Raw genomic sequence first — 20369 nt, 5'->3', positions numbered from 1 at the left:
ATCCTCTGTGTGTAGAGCCGTGACAAATACTGAACAGGTTCTACTGTTCCACCGCAGATTATACAACACAAACGTCATGATCAGGTCCGACTGAGTTCGTTGCGTCAGGTTTGTCTTGTTTTGTGAATTGATAGTTTCAACTCTGCAGTATGTGTGAATGTGCAGACGTGTGTCAGACTGCTGGCCAAACAAAATACCACAAATGGATGCATGACTTGAGACACATCTAATCTTTGATTAATGAAGCAAAACAACAACAACAACAACAACAACAGCAACAAACCAAGCCATTAGGAGTCTGAATTCAGTTAATAACTTTTAAATACGACATATTTATAAAGGGACAACTCAACACTTCTCAACTCTATAGTAAGGAAGTGGGGAATGGACACACGTGTAACTTAAATGCTTTCGTCTGTGATAAGGAGATAAATCTAAAATAATTAACTTATCTCAAGATAATAGGACAACTAACTCACTAGCATTAATTAACAGACATTTTCGGGCTCTCTCGGATTTTTAGAGTTGTCTTATGCTATCTTACATGGTGTTTGCACTACACATTTACTGGCTCAGTATTATCCAGTGGCGACCTGGGCTTGATTTAAGGTTTAATGGTTCATATTCATCCCCTAACTGGTTGAAACGGCTACGAACATCAGCTGAAGCTGCAACGCGAAATCCAACCAAACTGGAACTGTGTGATTCCGATTCAGTGACCAAATGTTTAACTTGTGTGTTTTTAAGATATTTATTAAGAATAAAATAAGTCTGCACCACTTCCTGGCAACGAAGGGTCACAGACATCATCACTAGGCTCCAGACTGACTAGGTGTCCCTGAGGTCTCTGTTTATCGTGGTTAATAGCCACTGACATGATAAGTTTCTTTAAATATTGTATGTTGCTCAACATATTTGGGTAAAATCTAACATAAGATGGCTAACATGGACAATCACAGCATGGGACTATAACATGAGCAGGGCCAGTAGGACGACAAAGTGCTGTAGAATGGAAAAAAGAAAAAGATAATGAAATGTGCAACATAGGAAGCAAGTGTTTTAACTTTAGGGTGAGTAAAAATAGATGGTTGTTTGGATCTGTTGCTCCTTTTTCAAAAGAGAAGTCAGTTATTTCCACTTTTGTGAGGTAGTCAAGTGCAAGTCAGCTGCAGAGACAGGGAGGTGAGAGCTGAAAATATTGAGATGAAGGTTTTAACTAATCCTGCACCAGGTGGCACTAGAGAGCACACAGTTAGCATATTATCTTGCTTTACATCAAACACTGAGAGTACATTGTAAGTTTGATCAAATGGTTTCTGTTACATCAGGGTTACTTCCTGCAACCACTTTGTGACACTATGACTATGTATTAAATTCACCCTGTAGAGGTCTTCAGCTGGGACTCTCTTCAAACCTGAGAGAGAACCAACCGTTGGAAAAACAGTTCACTTTTCTACCGCAAAATATCAAAATTGAACGCCGTGCTACAGTAACACCATTTAGCTAAAACTCAAAGTCCTCCAAGTAACGCATCCCAGAGTTCTGAAGTTTTTCCTTTTTTTTTTTTTTTTTTACTAAGTATGAGGTGGAGCTGGTCAGCTCACGTAAAGAACATCATCCATCCATCCATCCATTTTCTTCTGCTTATTCCTGTTAAGGGTCGCGGGGGGCTGGAGCCTATCCCAGTGGCTACGGGCGAGAGGCGGGGTTCACCCTGGACAGGTCACCAGTCCATCACAGGGCCAACATAGAGAGACAGACAACCATTCACACTCACAGCCACACCTACGGTCAATTTAGAGCATCAATCAGCCTCGTCCCCTCTTGATGTCTCTGGACTGTGGGAAGAAGCCGGAGTACCAGAGAGAACCCACACAGGAACAGGGAGAACATGGAGACTCCACACAGAAAGATCCTGTGGCGAGCTGGGACTCGAACCCAGAACCTTCTTGATGTGAGGCGACAGTGTTGACCACTGAAGAACAAGAAGAACATTAAAGCAAAGTTAAGTCAGTTCTGTTGTCAGCAGATGGCACTATGACTTATGTGTACCCAAAGTTCAACCAAGTTTGGTTAAAATCTGCCCTGTTTTTTTTGGGGGGGGGGGGGCATAAATTCTGCTTTTACATGGACAAACACATCGACACCACAAAAAATGGCCTCCTTGGCAAAGGACATAATTGGAACAAAACAAGTTAATAATTTTAAATCTGCAATCATTTCCAGTTGCCTTGTTACCATTCAAGGAATGGAATGTTATCCAAACATCTCTCATGATTTGTGTTTGCCAGTGAGAATGGACATTTTTGTACAGGTTATGAGAAGATTGATTCATTCTAATTTACCCAAGGAAAACAGTGTTGAAATGAGGAGGAATGGGGTGGAATCAGTTTCCAGATGTGAAATTGCGTCTCTGTGCAAATGTGAAGCAGTACTCAGACGCACAAGCACCTTGCTACAAGCAAGCAACAAAGAGGAAGAACAAGGGAGCAAACAGCTGTTCAACTAAAGCCCCTCTGAACAGAAGAGGCGAGACATCTACCATTTACTGGAAAGGTTCTGAAGGTGCGAATCTGTGTCACTGAGGAAAAAACACGTGTGTCCCAGCGGCTTAAACGTAATCAAAGGCAGTTTGTTATCCGTTCGCAGTCATCGTTGCAGCGTGGGCTTTCCATAAGACAACCTAATTCAGCTCAAGCCATTGTCAAACATGGACCAACAAAAGGCTTGAGCGAAGCCACTGGAGCATGCCTGATAATGACTTACTTTTTAAATCATATCGTTGTTTGCATTTAAACAAAGCTTCACACTACCTGTATGACCACTGGTTTCAAATGTGTGAGCCTTTCAGATGGTGGACGAGAGCCGACATATCCCATTCAGCCTGGTGTTTTCATAAGATACCAATGCATTGTAAACAGCCCAGGATGTGAATGTGGGTTGTAAATATTACAGTTGTAGGAGGCACAGGTGTGGAAAGCAAATGTTTAATGTTGATGCTGAAAAAAGTAATTCCTTTACAAAGAACAAATGCATTTATGGCTCTTGGGCTTTGTTTCTCAGAACCATGCATACAGCAATTTCACGCCCTGGGAAAGAGCAAAAATAAATATTTTTTTACTTCATGAAGCTAAGAAAAAGAAAACTGACAGTAAAGTGTAGAATAATTCCCCGGTTTGCAACACAGGAATCCCTGTGACTAATAGTGAGGAAAACGAGATTCAAAGCTGGTGAGTCCAAGTTTCTATATTTCCAAAGAAACAGCTGTGAGTGGGGATGTTATCAGTGCATTTCAAGGCTTGTATCAGTTGTCTCTAAGAGCATAAATGAGGCAGTTTTACATCCTAAAACATATATCTATGTTTAAGGGTGAGATGTCAACCAGCAGCTGTTGGCGTAAATCAGACGACATCCATTTATCGTTGTGAGAAAGTGTGTGTAGGTGGCTCGTGTGGTGGGATAAATCAAATAAACACTGGTCCATGTGAAACAGCGGGTTCTCCAAACCACTTTTCTTCAAAATAACTCCATGCGATTTGATTAACGTAAGCCCAACTATGACCCAAAAAGTAGGTGTTTTGGTGAGTTTCCTTTTTTGTGCTGCTTGTATTTGTAATCGCTAAAGTTAGAACCTAATGTTTGGCTTCTTGTTCGTGGTCTTCTCGGTTCTGTGCAGCTCATAAGAAGTTGTTTTCCTCTCTTTCTTATCACTTCCCCTCCTATCAGTGCTACGTGGCATGTTGAAGTACCCTGCATAAAGAGGATTGCCACCCAAATCCACATGAATTATTTCTGAGGCAAAGGAAGGTCAGGGAATACTTGTGAATGTCTACTCTCTATTCCTACAACCTTGAAGCTGTCGAGCTAACTATTAAATTTTGATGTCACTAGGGTGTAAAATTTGGTTCTCGGTCTATAGAGATGAAAAGGGAACTTGCTTTCCTGACCAATCAAACATGCTGTGTGGCGGCCAGATGCAAGCAGTGACACGGCAAATGAAAGCAGTGAGAATTTCCAATGTTGAAATTACCTCTTGTGATTGATATGATGCACAATAAGAGCTCAATTTATTTCACAGGATTTAAGAACATTCACTGCAACACAAACTCATGACGTGCAGTGATATTCTGCGGAGAGAGCTTTGATCTCGGAGTTCCCCAAATACATTTAATGATACTGACATTAAAACCCCTGATGCAAAATATAGTCCTGAACATTATCCAGCAGACATATGCTGCTGCATCACTCAGATATGCAACATACATAATGCAAAAAGGAATAAAGGCACAGATCAAATCAAAGACTTATGGATGAGTTGTCTGAGTTGTCATCCGAACATAAAGAAAAGAGGACTTAAGCAGAGGAGACGGAATAGCATTTTCATTTGCTACTTTGCCTGTACGAGAGTGCTTGATTTTTTTTTTTTGGTAAGATTTTGGTGTGATTTAAAGGCTATGCAAAATCCCCCAGGTTCGACAGAGACTTTACAAAGGTCACAAAATAAGAACGGGTTCTTCCTTGCGACAGAGAACCTCTAACGGCTTTCAGAAGCAGGCTGATGTCAGAAGTTACTCATTAATCTCCGTTCCTCGCAAAAGATTGAAGTTCTTGTACTGTTAAATCTGTCTGACCTCTTTCTTTGATCAGTGACACTTTTTGAAATTGACGGCTGTTCTTCTCTTCGGTGAACTAGAACCTGTGGGACAGGTGCTGTCGTAAATGTGACCCTCTTACTCGTAGAAGACGTGTCGGCATGTTCCAGCGTTGATAACCGTATCAACCAGACTGGAAGGAAGGTGACGCTGTTTTTTTCCTCACAACAGTGGGCTGTATAACTGCAGTACTGTCAATATTGACTAGCATGTGGCAAAGAATCAGGCACGCAGCACGCACGCACACTCACACACACACACACACACACACACACACACACACACACACACACACAAATCAGTTACAATAATAATAATAATCATGTATTTTGTTTCAAAAATACACTTTTGTTTATGGATTAATTATGTGTTGAAAATATAAACAGGATTAATTTTAGTAAATCACTCACAAATATTTGCCAAATTAAATAATTCTTTACTTGTCCTGCAGAGGGCAGACTAGTCAAACTATTTACAATAAAAAAAAAAACAGAAACTCACTTTCGAAGGTAACAGAAGTAAAAGTTCCCAGATACTATGGTACACAGCCACTTCAAATAGAAAGGAGAAAGGAGATGAGGACTTAAAACTGCCGCTCATTACAAATGAGGTGAAAATCAAATTAATTTCCTTCTGTCACATTATCTACATCATGATATATCAAACATTTTTTGAAAATAGTTAATGTTCAAGATGCAGATTTGTAAATGGCAGACACTGAAGTGAAAACTCGGCAAATCTCTAACTCTCTGGTCTGGGATTGATATTCACTTTTAAAAAAAACACACACACACACAGGGGACACAGAACGAAGTAACTCTATCAGGATCCAGTCTGTCTCATGCAGCTGTCCAAAATATTAATTAAAAAGTACATGACAGCTCACCTGGCTGATGTGATGAAATGGAAGTCATCCGCCATACGATCTGCATCAAGAATGTTTTAATTCAGCCGTTAATGAAGTTACTGCTGCAGTGACACCACCGCCTGCTCATGTGAATCCTGCTGCTTTATGCTGCAGGTATTTCATGAAGACTACGACTAAGTGTAGGTACCAAACAACAATTTCAACAGTGTATTTTGCCCTTTCTGCTGATGTTTGTCCTGAAATTTGGATAAAGTTTGATGATCAGACTTTGTCCTGTGTGCATAGATAGTAGATTTGTTTGGTAATGATCAGCTTTGAATTTCGTTTATTACGTTTACGCATTACGTTTTTGTCACGTTGTGTTGTTTTACAATATTTCATTATCATTTATTTGATATATAATGTTGGGATCCATTTGCTAGGACAGTACATGTGCGTTGTGCTGTAAGGCACAGGTAGATTTGTTTATTTGTACTTAAAACATGTAGGTGTATAATTCATTAAATATGAGAAAATCAAGAAATTTAAACTTTTAAAAAACACTTCATCGTATTGCATAAATATATACTTTTAAAGAAAACTTTCAAAGTGAGTAGCCTTGTGTGTGACACGAATTAGTTCAACTAGTCTGCCCTCTGCAGGACGAGCGAAGACACATGCTTGCTCTAAATAGATTGCTAAAATTAACCTAAACCTCTGGAAGCAGTTAAAACCCCATTTAGCTAGTAAATAAATAAATAAATAAATAAATAAATAAGGTAAATAAATGAAGAATACATTTGTTCAAAGTAAATCCGTCAAATCAAATTTATGTTTATTCAGGATTGGAACCACTGCCAAGTCAAGCATGAATTCACCATGAACATCCCTCATTGACCAACGTCTTATTGCATTGTGGGTAATGAAGTCTTTTGTTAAACTGGATCGCACCAATACGTAAATGTATCATAAAACACAGGCAAATATGGACGTCGCTTGTTATATTTGACTTTAGATAGATAATTGGTGTTTTCGTGCACCCAGAAATACCGAACATACGAGGAAATAATAGATTTAATGAAGAGAAGTCTAACGTCCCTCCCCCCGCCGTGACTGAATAATACAGGCGGCCCGCTCAACACCCGCCCTCTTGCCGTCGGATTATAGCAGAGACAGCACGCGAAGGGACGGTTACCGAGCCACTAAACGTCGAATAAAACAAAGGGTAAGTGAAGAAAAGTTCTTCCTTTATGACTTTCATTGTAATGTCAGGTTAACTGTTTTAAAAAATGGTCAACTTGGTTGAATTTAGACGGTCTTTTAAGCGCCACGTGGTCACTCAAGTTTGCAGCTGTCAAAAACTTCGCTAACTTAAAATCTCAGCGTCAAGCAACGGATCCGTACATTTGGTGACGAGTTAATGTTTCTTTTAAATATGCCACTTCCATTTGCGATTGATATTGAGTTGCACATTATCTCCCTTTTTTTGTTGAAATGATCTGTTTCTGCATTTAAGATGTGTAGTACTGCAATATTTAACACATGGATATATATTTGTATTCTTCCCTTGGGTATTAGTTTCCCATTCCAGTTACCACAGGTGAGTGTTGTGCAGGAGGCTGCTCTCCAGCTGATGCTCTAACACATGCTGAGGTTTATGGCTGTATTATTTAATTTGAATTAAATTGCCATTTAATTGGGTGCACCTGCATCAAACCCAGCATGAAATGTAGGTCGTAAAGGCCCTTTTCACAGCAGCCATTGTGACACGTCATTGCAGAGCAGACTCCGGTGTAATTGATAACAATAATTATGGCCCTGTTCCATTTAGCCGGGGCTGTGGTACATGCCGTCCCAATGCATGGCTGTGACACATGAAGAATGGAATTGGGCCATAATGGATTAGATCAATTAAACCCATGATTTATAATGTACTTTTAATGATGAACCTAGAGTCACTACCCTTAGAGACATAAGCAAACCAACAAATAGAGCGTCAGAGCAGCGTATATCGTAAGTAAATATGCAGGATAAAGGAAATAAAATGTAAAATATTGACACGAAATTTTAAATAGAATCGGTGCACACAAGGAAATCTAAAAATAACGGGCTGCAACTCTGATCTAAAATATTCTTGAATTTGGACCAGTGCTCCTCACTAATCTCATAAAGATGAACTAAAATTGGGCAAATTGGCAATGTTGGAAATATTTTGTCAGATATTGAGAGAAAAGATGGTGGTTGTGTGTTGGGTCTTTTTGGTGTGTGTTAGAGTGAGAAAAGAGACCCAAATCCTACTTTCTGTGTGACTAATTCACAGCTTTTGCGAGGACATTAGTTTAATAAAACGCACCACAAAACAGCAGCAGCTTAAACTGACTAGAAGTTTAATCAACACCCTGCAGAAATGACCGCTGCATTAGTTTGACTTAATAACTGACAACTTTTTTTTTTTTTTTTTAATTTTCTTCAAACTAACAGTAGGGCTGCATAGTTAATCCAAGTTGTAAGAAGGCTTCTGCAATTGTCAGATAACAGGAAGGTGCTAATTGTGTTTAAAAAAGAAAAAATTAAAATCAAATATTTTTTTGTGCCGCAGAAATGTCCTGCCTACAAGTCACATGCTAAGAAAGCTGATGTAGATTACTACAAAAATCATACCATAAACTTTAATGTTCTCAAATAATGTGCTAAAATAATCACATACATATTCCCTATCATACCACAATTGTGGTTTAGAAAAAAAGCAGTTACTTTTTCAAAATGGTGCAGCCCCAACTAACAGAGGTCTGTACGTTGCTCGTGTTTGCTAGTTTGAGTCAGTGTTCAAATTCCACGCATGCAGAAGTGACCGGCGCTGTGACGTGCACCTGCTTGTCTAATAGCCATGCTGCTTTTCACTGTGACTCACTCGTGATTTGATTTGTACGGCAAAAGACAAACAAACTTGAATTATTTAAATCTCCTGTTCTACAATAGGGAGCATATATAATCGTCCAGCATGCCTAAACAAAGGTGAGCCATATTATCACGTTTCCTGCCTAAATACTGTACAGTGTTTACTTGTTAATTTGACACAACCGGGATGTGTTGGAGGGACTAGTCTGTGTAATCTGGAAGGGGTTATTCTATATTGTCATACAGAGTGTTGTGTTAGAATTAATTCTCCTACTAGTTTAGGTTTGAAATTAATGCTGTTTATGACATCGGAATTTTTTTATTTTATTTTTTTTGCAATGTGTTAAGCAAGGAAATGAAGGATGGTTTTATACTTTAAAATGCGCACATTTACAAATAGTACTTTTACATTGCTACCAGCTGTACTGATCATTGTTTTTGCAAACGGTAAATATTACCTTTGAAATCTTGGTGTGCGAGGGACTGGGTCTAACAATGTTGACTACAATCTGTTGTTTGAGTTCATTTTGCGTTTGTTGTTTTGGCTTTGCAGTTTGAAAGACCAATGTGAGATTGATTGTTCAATTAGTACAAAAGAGGTGTGTGTGTGTGTGTGGGGGGAGAGGGTCATTTTAATGTTAGTTTTCCTGTTCTTATAAGTTCATTCATTTAACGGGAAACATGTCATTCATGCTTTCTTACTAAACGTTTTGATCAGTTCATTATCTCTTGGCCTTCAAGACCACATTGGCATCACATGTTCTTGTTTAAGCTCCACAGCTGCTTTGATTCCTCTAACAAGCGAGTTTCAGTGTGATGCTGTTTGACACTAATGCCTCTAGCTTCCACCTGTTGCTGCTTCTCTTCCCATAAACTTGCTGCACAAGTGAGAAAATACCCCTTTTGATAGAGAGATGGATTCGTTTTGGCCCAACGCGCAGCAAGGAGGTGCCCCTCAGGCCGCTGTTCCAGTCAGGACCCTCAGACAGGGTGGTGCCCGCTCTCAGGATGGAGGCATCATCAGTGGAGACAACATCCAGTTCAGGAGGGTTCCGCGCCATACACGCTTGTCCCAGTCGGAGAACCAGAGCCCTAGGACTGAAGAACAGTGGTTAAGCACATCCATGGAGGAGAGGGGCTCCCCTGGCCAAAGCCCCATCCTCAGAGGCATCCAGTCAGAGCAGATGTGGTACAGCCGCAACTCCTATGAGGCCGAGAGCAACTTCCAACGCCGGCATGCCTCCAATGGTAACCGGCCGCTCGCGTCCTCTCCGAGGAGTCCGAATGCGAAAGGCTCCTTGACCTTCCACTCCAGGCGGAGCCACAATCCGGATCAGGGGCATCAGCCGTACCCTGCCGTTACCACGGTGAAGTCCTCTGGTACCCCACAACGTTGGTACAATAGAGGCCGCAATCGCACCTCCTCTGAGTCTGAGAAGGGGCGCAAAGGCAGCAAGGAGCCTGTCCAGAGGAGGAGGGGCCGCTCTGAGACGGAAACCTGGCCCAGATGGGACAAGTATGACACCTTTCACACAAGGAATGGGAGAGACATAATTGGTGTTTTTTATTTTTGATTCACCGTGATAATTTTGTTTGTCTGTCTGCATTTTTGTCTGGTGGTGTTCAGTTGGGCTTACTTGTGATTGTATTTGATTTTCAATTTTTAATTAGAAAAAATAAAGAGGGAGATGTGATGTCCCTGAAATTAAAAGGTGCACCATATGGTTGGTTGTCTGTCTATTTGTGTCATAAAAAATATATAATAAAGTGTAACTGTGCCACGACTAACGCCAGGCTTTTGGTGGGCAGAGAGCAACCTTTTGTCCTGTAATCCAGAGTTTGCAGACCAGGCAAGTCTGTTTCACTGCCTGAGGAATGTGTTTATGCCAAAGTGCCGCAGTAATCCATTCACAAATCCAGCCAGGGAAGTGAAGCGTACATGCAGTATGCTGTCAACTGTACCTTGGGATTTTGCAGAAAGCATAAAGCACTTTTCAGTAATTCTGTATGTGTACACAGTCCTGTTTTATGCTCGTCTCTCCCTATTCCGCCCACAACTCCATCTGTAGCTCTGCATGTTGTAACCTGTCACCAGCAGCATCCTGGACGAGCGTCTAATGATCTGTGTTTACTCCCTGTCACTGATTGCGCCGCCTGTAAAGATTAATCACGGGGTCATTGCTGTTTAATTGCTAATCAAACTACTGATCAGTTTTGTTTTTTTTTTTTCCTTTGTCCAATTTCTGAATGTATCATTTTACGTTCCCAGTACCAACATGAGCGGACTGCAGTGCCTCGCCTCGGAGAACATCTGGTATGATAAACATCGCTACGACGAGGCTGAGAGGCACTTCTATGAGGGAGTGAACGGCCCCTCCAAGCACCATCAGGTAACAAACATCAACTTAGATTACAAAACATTTTCATTCTTTTTAATAGCTTAACTTTTTATATGCTGCTTAGAATTTTACATAAATGTAAATGTCACAGGGTGATGCTTGAAAGTTGATGTATCATTATTCAAGTCGTGGAGTTTCAAATTCAACAGAATCTGCGTGAAGTGACAGGCGGCACTCACACCGGGCAGCAGACTAGAGATGGCGGCCGTGATAATGAATCATTTCACAGCTAAACGGAACAATCAAGTATGTTTCTGAATACATTTTGGGAAAGAAATAGGCAGCACCGTCACAAAATTGACTAATGTCTTGATGGAACATTTAACTGAAGGCTCACTGACCCGTATAAATAATACAGCAAATTTGAAACACCTTTACAGAAACTATCGGATGAAAACAAACTCAACTTTCATAAGGACAAGAAGGGAAACCTTAACGTTAAAAAGATGAGAGCAATGGAAGCAAATGCACTGCACAGACTTGCCAGAGAACAAATGGGAAAAAGAGGCTGTAGAAGTAGAAAGAGACTCTGAACAGTGCTGCTGCCAATTAAAACATCAATGGAAACTGCACCGAATGTCCACAGAACTCAGCAGAGAGAGTTTGCACCTTTTTTTATATAAAAGGACAGAAGTGCATCGTGTGCTCCAGTTGTGTTCTTTGGGGGATTCCATCTTTGTAAAGTGGCCCATTGAACATTTTCTAAAATACACACAGTCCAGCACTCATGACTCAGCGGTATACTTTAACACCAACAGCACGATCACTGGCACACAGTCGACTCCTGTGAGGCCACGAGTTCAACCACTGCCACCACTCAAGGTCCTGTTTATATGTAGAGGAGTCCTGCTTCCCCACTGATCAGAGTGCTTTTTATAAGGAACCTTTTATTTTAGGCTGGGCAATATAGCCAAAAAACTGTATCGCAAAAAAAAGGTTCATTTTTATCTGTGGTTCACTGTTTGTTAATGACCTACTTAATATAGATGATGAAAAGGGCTCAATGTAACCACTTTATAAGAGACTGCAAAACCATGGCAATCCTCTGCGCTCATTCAGAACGTGACCAATCATTTTGTCACTTTACAAGCTTTCTGCTGTCACAGGTCGGCGGTGCAGCCAACACACCGTTTAAACCAGTTGTTTGCTTTTAGCACACGCCCTGATTGCGGGATCCACTGCGGTGCTTGAGAGCAAAGGAAGGAATGGATTCAGGTTTAATCCACCTAAAATGTACATTTTGATGTACTTTCATGGTCATGTGGATTGACACAGTTGCTCATTGCCATCATGGAAGTGTCCGTTTTGATACGGCTTGTTGTTGTATTGCCCATCCTTGTTGGTGTGTTGAAGGCCCTGCATGCTGCCCCGTCAGGCACTGGCCTATTTGTTTAGCGATGGTTACATCATCATCGGTCACAGTGCCCAGCAGCAGTGTACATGTGAGTTAAGCCACTCAGTTTAGAAGTGGCTCATCCTAGTGAGAGGGGTCAGGTGCTTTAGCAGCTGTCTCTGCTTCTCAGGCTGTGGAAGGCCTCACCCTCGCAGTGTCACACAGGCCTGAAACATGATTGCTGCACAGTCACTGGACAAGATTACAGAAAAACAACAAGGTTTTAAGGTTGAAGGAAGTTTGAATTACAGGACTTTTTTTCCCGCAGAAGGGAGTTAACAGACAGCTGTGCTGCAAGAGCAAGTCAGCAGGTCATTGAGGGTCTGTGGGCCCTCATGTGAGTGGTAATCAACCTTCAGATGCAGCCTTAACCAGTTCAACCCAGAGCTCATTTATTTGCCTCTGAATGCTTGCCAGCTTGTCCCCTGAATTTTGTAATCATTCCTTTTAGAATGATTTACACGATTGTGACTGATGGCCGGGCGTTAGGGTCATCATGCTCTGGTCTGTGTGGCATGCTGCTTTTCCCCTACTTCATCACTGCTTTAACCACACATGCCTGCAGGAGACAGAAGCTAATGCCATCCTGCAGGACATTGCAAACTCCCGACAGAATATCCAGCAGTCCCTAAATGGAGTGAGTGCTGTACAATAAACCCGTCACCGGCCAACCCCCTCTGAAGTGGCAGGACGGCTCTCAATAATGTTCATGTGCCGGCCATAAAAGAGGAACATATGAAAATGTAACAATTCAGTTAATTATCTAAGATCTTCATTCTTCTACCTTTTGCTTGCTTGCTTTCTTTGTCAGTGACCTGCTTGTGTCTGCCTGAATAAAACCAGCATGTTTGGTATGAGTACTGTCAGCCTTCACATATCTAACAGGATAAATCCATTAGCACCACTGCAACATATTTCCTAATATTACTTTTTCATGGAGAAATTGTCTGACTTAAGATCACAAATCCTACATTGGCAGTTACATTACAAGAAACAGAAATTACTGGATGAAAATTTAGATTGAATTCCTACAGCAGCATTTCTTAAAAAAAAAAAACACTTCTTGACTTCATCCAACCCACAAGAGCTACATAATTGCCCACAATAAAGGTCAGCCTCAACAGCTGCCATTAGATGTACCATCCTCACGTGTACGGGCTGGAACGGTGTAGAAGAGCTGACTGTTGACGGTTCTGTCCTTCAAACCCCATTCACCAGCCGCTGTCATTTCATGGAAATACAGGCTGATGCATGTTGACTCCCTTGCTTCATTTCTCAGTTGTCAAAGCAGCAGCTAACGTAGTGCTGCCAACTCCGAAGGTGTTCATATTGTAGCATGTGTAGCATCTGACTCTTCCTACGTCCACTTCTCTCTTTCCTCTTCCTCCATCCTCCCCTCACCTTCATCCCCGCACATTAACGTGCAGGTGAAAACTGCCCTGCAGCAGGCCAAAGGGCGCCCGCAGAAACGCCAGCACAGAAACGTAAGTCCTGGTGAAGCATGTGGGCTGCTCAGGTATGAGACAGTCCAGTGTGCTGCTGCTGTCAAATCAAGATGTCTCACCCTGCACGTCCGTCTCTCCGTCTGGCAGCAAACGCTGCCCCTAATTGATTTACAATGTATAATTGTGGTTATATAATCCCAATAAATGTTAATTTCACATAAAATATCATACGTCACTGTTGAAATTATAACTGACCATTTAATCAATTGCCTAGCCTTATCTTGTAAAATAAGAACTTTTTTTTGCAGGTTTATGAAAATGACACGCATGCTGATGGTAATCACCCATGAAATTCTTGTTGGAATCGGCTGATTTCTGCCAGCCTGTGAATCAAAATAATTGTGGGATATTTTGGATTTGCATGGCTTAAAAAAAACAAAACAAAACCTGAAGTTTTTTGCTGCATGCTTTGTCTCTGCTGTGGCGAGGATGTTGACCTGGAAGACACAAGCTAATGTTTTGTTTGTTTTTTCCATAGTCATCTTCACATGCTGCAGACCAGGAGCTGGTGTCACGCATGAAGAGCCTGGAAGTGGAGAACCAGGCTTTGCACAAAGGTGTGCACATTTGACTTCTTCCACATTTCTCAGGTATTGATCATCTTTTAAGATCGTGACTCAAATGTTACATCCTTGCTAATTAGTGGTGCAGGAGATGAGAACAGCTCTGCAGAAACTAGAGTCCAGAGTGGCCATGCTGGAAAAGACCCCTGCGACCGTCCCTTGTAAGGTAGGCCACTGTTAGTCTGAATTCACTATCAAGAATTTTCTGCATGTTGTATTTGTTGTCTGTAGCTGTGAAAAATGGCACAGACCTTCTCAGCTGCCGTTTTGTCTCTACTCCCATTATCGTGACCAGGCCGCTCCAGTCCAGGCTGCCCCTGTCAAACAGGTAAAGGTAGCAAATGGCAATGATGACGACGATGACATCGACTTGTTTGGCAGTGATGAAGATGATGAGGAGGCGGCACGCCTCAAGCAGGAGCGCGTGGATGCATATGCAGCCAAGAAGGCCAAGAAGCCTGCCCTGATCGCCAAGTCCTCCATCCTGTTGGATGTCAAGCCTGTAAGTATTCATTTACCCAGCAGCGTGTTGCACCATGCAGCTCAACATTGACTTGCAGGCCAGTGTGGTAAATAATCTGATAGCAAACATCAGTGGTTTTGTCTAATCCACCCCTGTCCTCTCAGTGGGATGATGAGACTGACATGGCGGAGCTGGAGAAGTGTGTGCGCTCAGTGCAGATGGACGGGCTCCTGTGGGGAGCATCCAAACTGGTGCCAGTGGGCTACGGCATCAAGAAGTTGCAGATCAACTGTGTGGTTGAGGACGACAAAGTCGGGACGGACATTCTGGAGGAGGAGATCACCAAGTTTGAGGACTATGTAAGTATCACGCTGACCTGTGTAGCCACATGAGCTGATGGGCCTCAGAAGTTCCACAGTGCATACACGATCTCTGCAGAGTCTGACACACTGCAGGCAAACTGGAGCTTCACACGAATATCAGTCCTTCAAAAAAGACTTGTTTACTGTTGGTCACTTCCCCAGTAATCTTGAAGTAGCTGCTGTCTCTGGCTCTAGACATGATGGAACAGATACCTAACTAGCTTAGCCGTCTGCTAATGCTAACTCATCCAGACCTTCGCGTCGCCTCTTTTCACCTCTCAATACAAACATGCACTTGAGCCCATCACCTGTAGAAATGTCTGCCATTTAAACCTCAAGGAGTTTGTTTCCTGAAATAAAGTATTGAACAAGGTAGAATACCTTGGTTTACTCTGTGATTGTATGTGGTTGCCCAATTCCAGGTTCACTGTTAAAAACTCAACTAAATTGCAATTTTAAGTTAATTGCTTTATTGTGGATTTTACAAAAACATTTGTTTAAATTAAAAAAAAAACAAATTGTACCTTTTTAATCTGTTTTTTTGTTTGCAGGTCCAGAGTGTCGATGTTGCTGCCTTCAATAAGATCTAGTTCTGATCCTGGCTTCCAGGGTTAATAAAATTCAAAGCTTTCAGCACAAACTTTGGGTCTCATTATTCATCTTGGTCATTTACCTGAATGGCTCTTTTGATGGAGTAATTTCAGCGTCCCACTGCAAGAGAGCACAACTTCAAAGTGGAGCCCAACCCCACCCAGAATCCTGGGTACACAGGCTGAGTAAAAGTAGCTTTGGCTTTGTGGAGTAAAGTGATGGTATCTGAAACATTGTAGAAGGACAGAGCCCCTCCCCTAAAGTCCAGATAGACTCCTATCCTGCTGGCGCAGGGGCCCGTTATGCTCACGCTCTGCTTGTTATGTTGAAACGAGCAGACTGCGTGGGAGCAGTCCAGACTCCAGGATTTCGAGTTGTGTCCCAGTTTGCTGTCGCTCCCACCTCCATTCCTGCTCATGCTTCTATAGCAGACACCGATGGAGACCCCACCAGCACCGGCCCACTCTACCTCCCAGTAGCAGCGACCAGCCATTCCTGCTCGACACAGTACCTGGGCCCAGCTAGTGAAGCGATCCGGGTGGTCAGGATACACCTTTGGTTCTGAACGCGTGGTCACACCTCGCTGACCATCGGAGAAGATAAGATAAGGGTTGGCTGTGTTGGGGTCCAGCGTGACGTCATGATAATCTAGACAGGAGCAGAAAACAGCCGTCGACTGATTCAGTACCTTCAGAGAGTAAAATTTCTCCTGACTTGATGGACTTGGTACAAACGTTAATAGTGAACAACTGCTCTGTGCCCAGACTTTGTTTTGCACCAGTGCTGTTTTTAAAAGCTGTGCCTGCAGGTTTGAGAAGACTAAACTGTTGCACTCACAGTAGAGGAAGTCCTCTCTCGTCTTTGGTTCCAAGTGGAACGACACGTCGGCGTCTCTAGCTGGTGGACAGGAAGACGAGTTGAATGATCGGTACGCTTAACTGAAATGAGACTAATTCACATACCTTTAGTCTTCTCAGAGGAACTTTTATTGGAGGTTTCCTTCAGTGAATTCACTACAAATGTGGAGAGGATAAAGTAGCGTCAGTTTCGTTTTTCTGATGTCATGGTGGGAATCAGCCATCGAGGACGCACCCTTGTCTGCGACTCGAATGAATTCTCTCTCCAGTGTTTCATTCATGCTGTCCTTCAGAGCAGCCAGAGCTCCCCTCATGGTTTTGTACATGATGTATGGAAGCGTGTCAGTGCTGGGCAGCTCCACCGTCCCTGCTGGGAAATGAAGGGATTTGCACTTCTGCAATGAAAAGCAAGAAAACTATGAATGCAAAAGCAACAAACATGAAGGAATCACTGAGCCTTGAACCTTGAATTCTCCATTGACGAAGCAATGTTCAACAATTTGTAATAACCTTGATTCAAATATGAGCCCTGTGAAACTGACAGGATTACAATGTTTGGATTTGTTTTTTCATAATTAGGTTTGCACAGAGTGAAATCCTGGGTTTATGCTGATGCCAAAAACCCATGTTTTTTCTTGCCTAATCATTAAAAATGGCTTTTTAAAAAAGGGAGTTGTTTTTTTAACGACAGACCAAATCCAAGCCAATAAATCACTGCATCCCTGATAATAATAGTTCTGTTTGACAAACAGAAGCAAAGGTGACCCGAATTTACAGGTTTAAACTCTAGCAGCATCACTCATCTTTCTGCAACACCTGCAGGAGTTGGAACAACAGTTCTACTGACACGCTAAATGAAAGGTGCCACATGCCAATAAGGTTTTAAATGAGGAGAACTGAATAGAAACTTTACTGTAAAATGTTTAGCAAATAGGCTGAGCTGCTTCTGGGTTGTGAATACCCAGTTTTCTTGGACAATTTAGACTTTTACTCAGATCTCAGGTCAGACTGGCGGCGTGTAATATAGTAAACAGCTCAACAGGGATCAATAAGAGCTTTAAAAATCAGACCTAAAAGGTATTTTAACAGGTGGCAGCTTTTGTAGCCGTTGAGTTATTTATGCTGGTTAAGAGAAGTAAGGAGGTGTTGAAGTGAGATGCCTCCTGGGTCTATAAAACCTCTAGGTCCGGGGTGTGAAAGTGCTCCAGTAAAGGGCCGTGTGGCTGCAGGTTTTCATTCCATTCGAGCAAAAGCAACACCTGATTCTGCCTAAATCAACTAATCTGCGTCCACACTACTCATTCGTTGGATCAGGTGTTGCTTTTGCTTGGTTGGAATGAAAACCTGCAGCCACACGGCCCTTTACTGGAGCACTTTCACACCCCTGCTCTAGGTGGTGTTGTTTTTTCCTTTGGTGATGCGGACATGATGTGATTTTGGCTTTTATTCCACACCTGAAGGAAGAGGATGTGGTCTTCAGTGTGAGAGAGCTTCTCCAGCTCAGCGTTGCTCCTCCTGAGCTCAGCGACCTCCCTCTGAATCCTCTCCAGAAGCTGCTCAGCCTGACTGACAGCCGCCCTCTCCTGGACTCGCAGCGCCTCCTCCACCTCGCGGCTTTGCCTCTCTATGGATCGGATCAGTTTGGAGTAAATCCTCTCACTCTCCTCCACCACTGCCTCTGTGGAGTGCTGCCGCAGATCAGCTCTTTAGTCAAAATCGTGCACACTTTATAATTTGTGAATCAACATATTTGAAACTCTTGCCCACCTTGATGTACCTGACAACATATCGCAGTTCCTTTTCCGTGTCCTTGAGTTTCTGCACTGACTTCAAAGACGTATCCTGGAGTTTTTTCTGAGAGAACAGAAAAAAGACAAGTATGACAGAGCGCTGCCCCTCGGGCTGCTGGAGTTTCACCACTTTCCTTTCAAGATGGAGAGTTTTGCAATCAAAAGGATTGCAGTGCAAATGAAGGCCTCTGGTCTTATCGACCTCTAGACGAGGCCTCAGGACCAGAAGACAAGAAGAAAAAAAAAAACAAGACACCCCTGATCTCAGACGCTCAAAGGATCAGTTCCATCTGAGTTCATTTCTCCACTTAGTAATGTTATAAAGGGGAACGGCGAAATCTGCTGCCAAAACATTGGCTTCACATTCCCCAGGATACAACAGTTCAGGATCAAGGTCCACAAATCTATCAGAAATACAGGCTTTGCTTTAAAATGTGATGTACCATGTTGTAGAGATGCAGCGGTTGTTAAGTTGGTGCTGGTTCTTACTTCTTTCATGATTAATCGGTGCTAATGCTAATTACTTTTTTCCAATACCAATGTTGCCTTTATTGATCTCTATTCCATTTGTAATACAGTGACAAAACCATCATGAATGTATCGCGTGTGATCGCATGTTACATGAAAAAAGAATCGTAAGTCCATCCTGACATGAACCACTGCAGTCTGTGGAGGCGATGAACCGATTCATGGCTGCTACAGTGGTTCATCCCTTATCGTTCCACATGTACGTTTGTCAAGTTCATGTCAATATTGTCAAGCTGGCTACAGCTGATTTCCTCTATCTGCCGGATTTGGTATTTTATTGTTTAAAAACACCTGAAACTGAGCAGGTTTTGTTGTTGTCGTGTGCAATTTAACCCAAACGAACCAGATATTAGTAAGTGCCGACTCTGCGTACAGGTAAAAAGTTAATACAGACGCGCTTTCGTCTGATGACATCACTGTCACATGATCAGGGTTGTTTTCTCACACTTGAGACCGTTGTAGCAACGTGACTGGTGAACTGAGTGGAACAATAGCTGGAATGAGCCATTAGAACGCTCTTCCCGTCGCTTCAGAATGCTCCAATGGGATTTGCAGACATAAATACGTTAGATTCTGGACTGAAATCTTCCCACTCACCTGTTGCGCTGCTCTCTCGTCCCCAGCAGACACTATGTCGTGGCTCTTGTGTCTGTGTGTCACACACTGAGAACACACACCCTGCTGGTCCGTGCGGCAGTACAGCCTCAGTAGCTTCCTGTGCTGGGGACACGTTTTCTCCGCCAGCTCCTCTGAAGCCGGGATCAACTGATGAGCCTTGCCGTGGAAGCGTTCTTCGTGGACTCTCAAATGAGCCGCGCAGTAAGACTCGGAGCACCAGAGGCAGGATTTAAGGGCCCTGCTTCTCCTCCCCGAGCAAACGCTGCATCCCACATCCTCAGGTGTGACAGGGGGTTGAGCTGGAGACTGAAACCCGGTCCGCTGAAACTTCTCCACCACCTCACCCAGAACTGTGTTTCTACTCAGTAGAGGTCTCGGGTTGAACACCTGCCTGCACTGGGGGCAGCTGTACTGGTTTTTCTGCTTGGCCCTGTTCCAGTAGTCCTCTATACAGTCCAGGCAGTAGCTGTGTCCACACGGGATGGTCACGGGGTCTCTCAGGACCTCCAGACACACCGAACAACAAAACTGGTCTTGGTCGATAGATATAGTCGCTGCTGCCATTTCCTGCTATCATGGAGGAGAAAGTACCAGGGACAAAGGTGGGCGTGGCTAACAGGTGTGTAGATAACAGCTTCTCAGGTTTCACCTGCTGCGCTCTGAAGCCACCAATCACAGCCAGAGCGGCAGGAACCAGGCTGACTCAGACCTGTCCTCCGAAGTGGGACAAGCTGCCAGTAAAGACACACTTCAGACAACCACTACATTTAGAGGTTACGTGACGTCAACGCTCATCTTCCCTGAGCACCTGCAGCTGGTCGAGCTTTATATCAACACGTCATCAGCAGCTGCAGCTTTAATGAGTCACTACCAGCCCCACGGGCGGTAGTTTTTATACCGGTT

General features: G+C 42.9%; 2 protein-coding genes and 1 long non-coding RNA gene across 10 annotated transcripts; 1 reads left to right on the top strand and 2 right to left on the bottom strand.

Moving 5' to 3' along the window:
- Window position 1: 1 nt before the first annotated feature.
- On the bottom strand, window positions 2-5654 carry LOC147261834 (uncharacterized). The gene is made up of 3 exons (XR_015115875.1): window positions 5539-5654; window positions 4735-5203; window positions 2-1975 (listed from the first exon to the last, which is right to left on the bottom strand). It is a non-coding gene; the product is annotated as an uncharacterized LOC147261834 (long non-coding RNA).
- A 952-nt stretch (window positions 5655-6606) lies between these two features.
- Window positions 6607-15722, top strand: eef1da (eukaryotic translation elongation factor 1 delta a (guanine nucleotide exchange protein)). 8 transcript variants are annotated; one of them, XM_086204061.1, is made up of 10 exons: window positions 6664-6724; window positions 7078-7099; window positions 9308-9913; window positions 10667-10787; window positions 13617-13673; window positions 14173-14251; window positions 14338-14423; window positions 14553-14759; window positions 14885-15079; window positions 15634-15722. In XM_086204061.1, exons 3-10 carry the CDS (start codon window positions 9312-9314, stop codon window positions 15670-15672), a joined length of 1386 nt encoding a protein of 461 aa, XP_086060187.1. In that variant the 5' UTR covers window positions 6664-6724; window positions 7078-7099; window positions 9308-9311; the 3' UTR covers window positions 15673-15722. The 8 variants fall into 8 exon arrangements, with proteins under 8 accessions (XP_086060190.1, XP_086060192.1, XP_086060186.1 ...); XM_086204060.1 differs by lacking the exon at window positions 7078-7099 and having other exon boundaries at window positions 6628-6724; XM_086204059.1 differs by lacking the exons at window positions 6664-6724; window positions 7078-7099 and adding an exon at window positions 8486-8514.
- On the bottom strand, window positions 15537-20327 carry LOC147261832 (E3 ubiquitin/ISG15 ligase TRIM25-like). Its single transcript, XM_086204052.1, has 7 exons — window positions 19446-20327; window positions 18298-18384; window positions 17985-18218; window positions 16766-16925; window positions 16636-16686; window positions 16511-16570; window positions 15537-16321 (listed from the first exon to the last, which is right to left on the bottom strand). The coding sequence occupies exons 1-7, from the start codon at window positions 20028-20030 to the stop codon at window positions 15783-15785; spliced, it is 1716 nt and encodes a 571-aa protein (XP_086060178.1). The 5' UTR covers window positions 20031-20327; the 3' UTR covers window positions 15537-15782.
- Between the last annotated feature and the right edge of the window lie 42 nt (window positions 20328-20369).

Source organism: Aulostomus chinensis, chromosome 5 (assembly GCF_037954235.1).
Source record: "Aulostomus chinensis isolate RoL2024-O1b breed Wild chromosome 5, RoL_Achi_v1.0, whole genome shotgun sequence".
Classification (NCBI taxonomy): Eukaryota; Metazoa; Chordata; class Actinopteri; order Syngnathiformes; family Aulostomidae; genus Aulostomus; species Aulostomus chinensis.
This window is presented reverse-complemented; position numbering and strand designations above follow the sequence as displayed.

Bases quoted from the DNA above. Each gene is read 5' to 3' on its own strand.
- LOC147261832 (XM_086204052.1), bottom strand. From the start codon at position 20,030: ATGGCAGCAGCGACTATATCTATCGACCAAGACCAGTTTTGTTGTTCG. The intron at 18,385-19,445 runs GTGAGTGGGAAG...CTGTTCTCTCAG, and splicing joins ACGAGAGAGCAGCGCAACAG to AAAAAACTCCAGGATACGTC. The intron at 18,219-18,297 runs GTGGGCAAGAGT...GATCTGCGGCAG, and splicing joins ATGTTGTCAGGTACATCAAG to CACTCCACAGAGGCAGTGGT.
- eef1da (XM_086204059.1), top strand. The intron at 10,788-13,616 runs GTAACAAACATC...ATTAACGTGCAG, and splicing joins GCCCCTCCAAGCACCATCAG to GTGAAAACTGCCCTGCAGCA. The intron at 15,080-15,633 runs GTAAGTATCACG...TTTTGTTTGCAG, and splicing joins TCACCAAGTTTGAGGACTAT to GTCCAGAGTGTCGATGTTGC.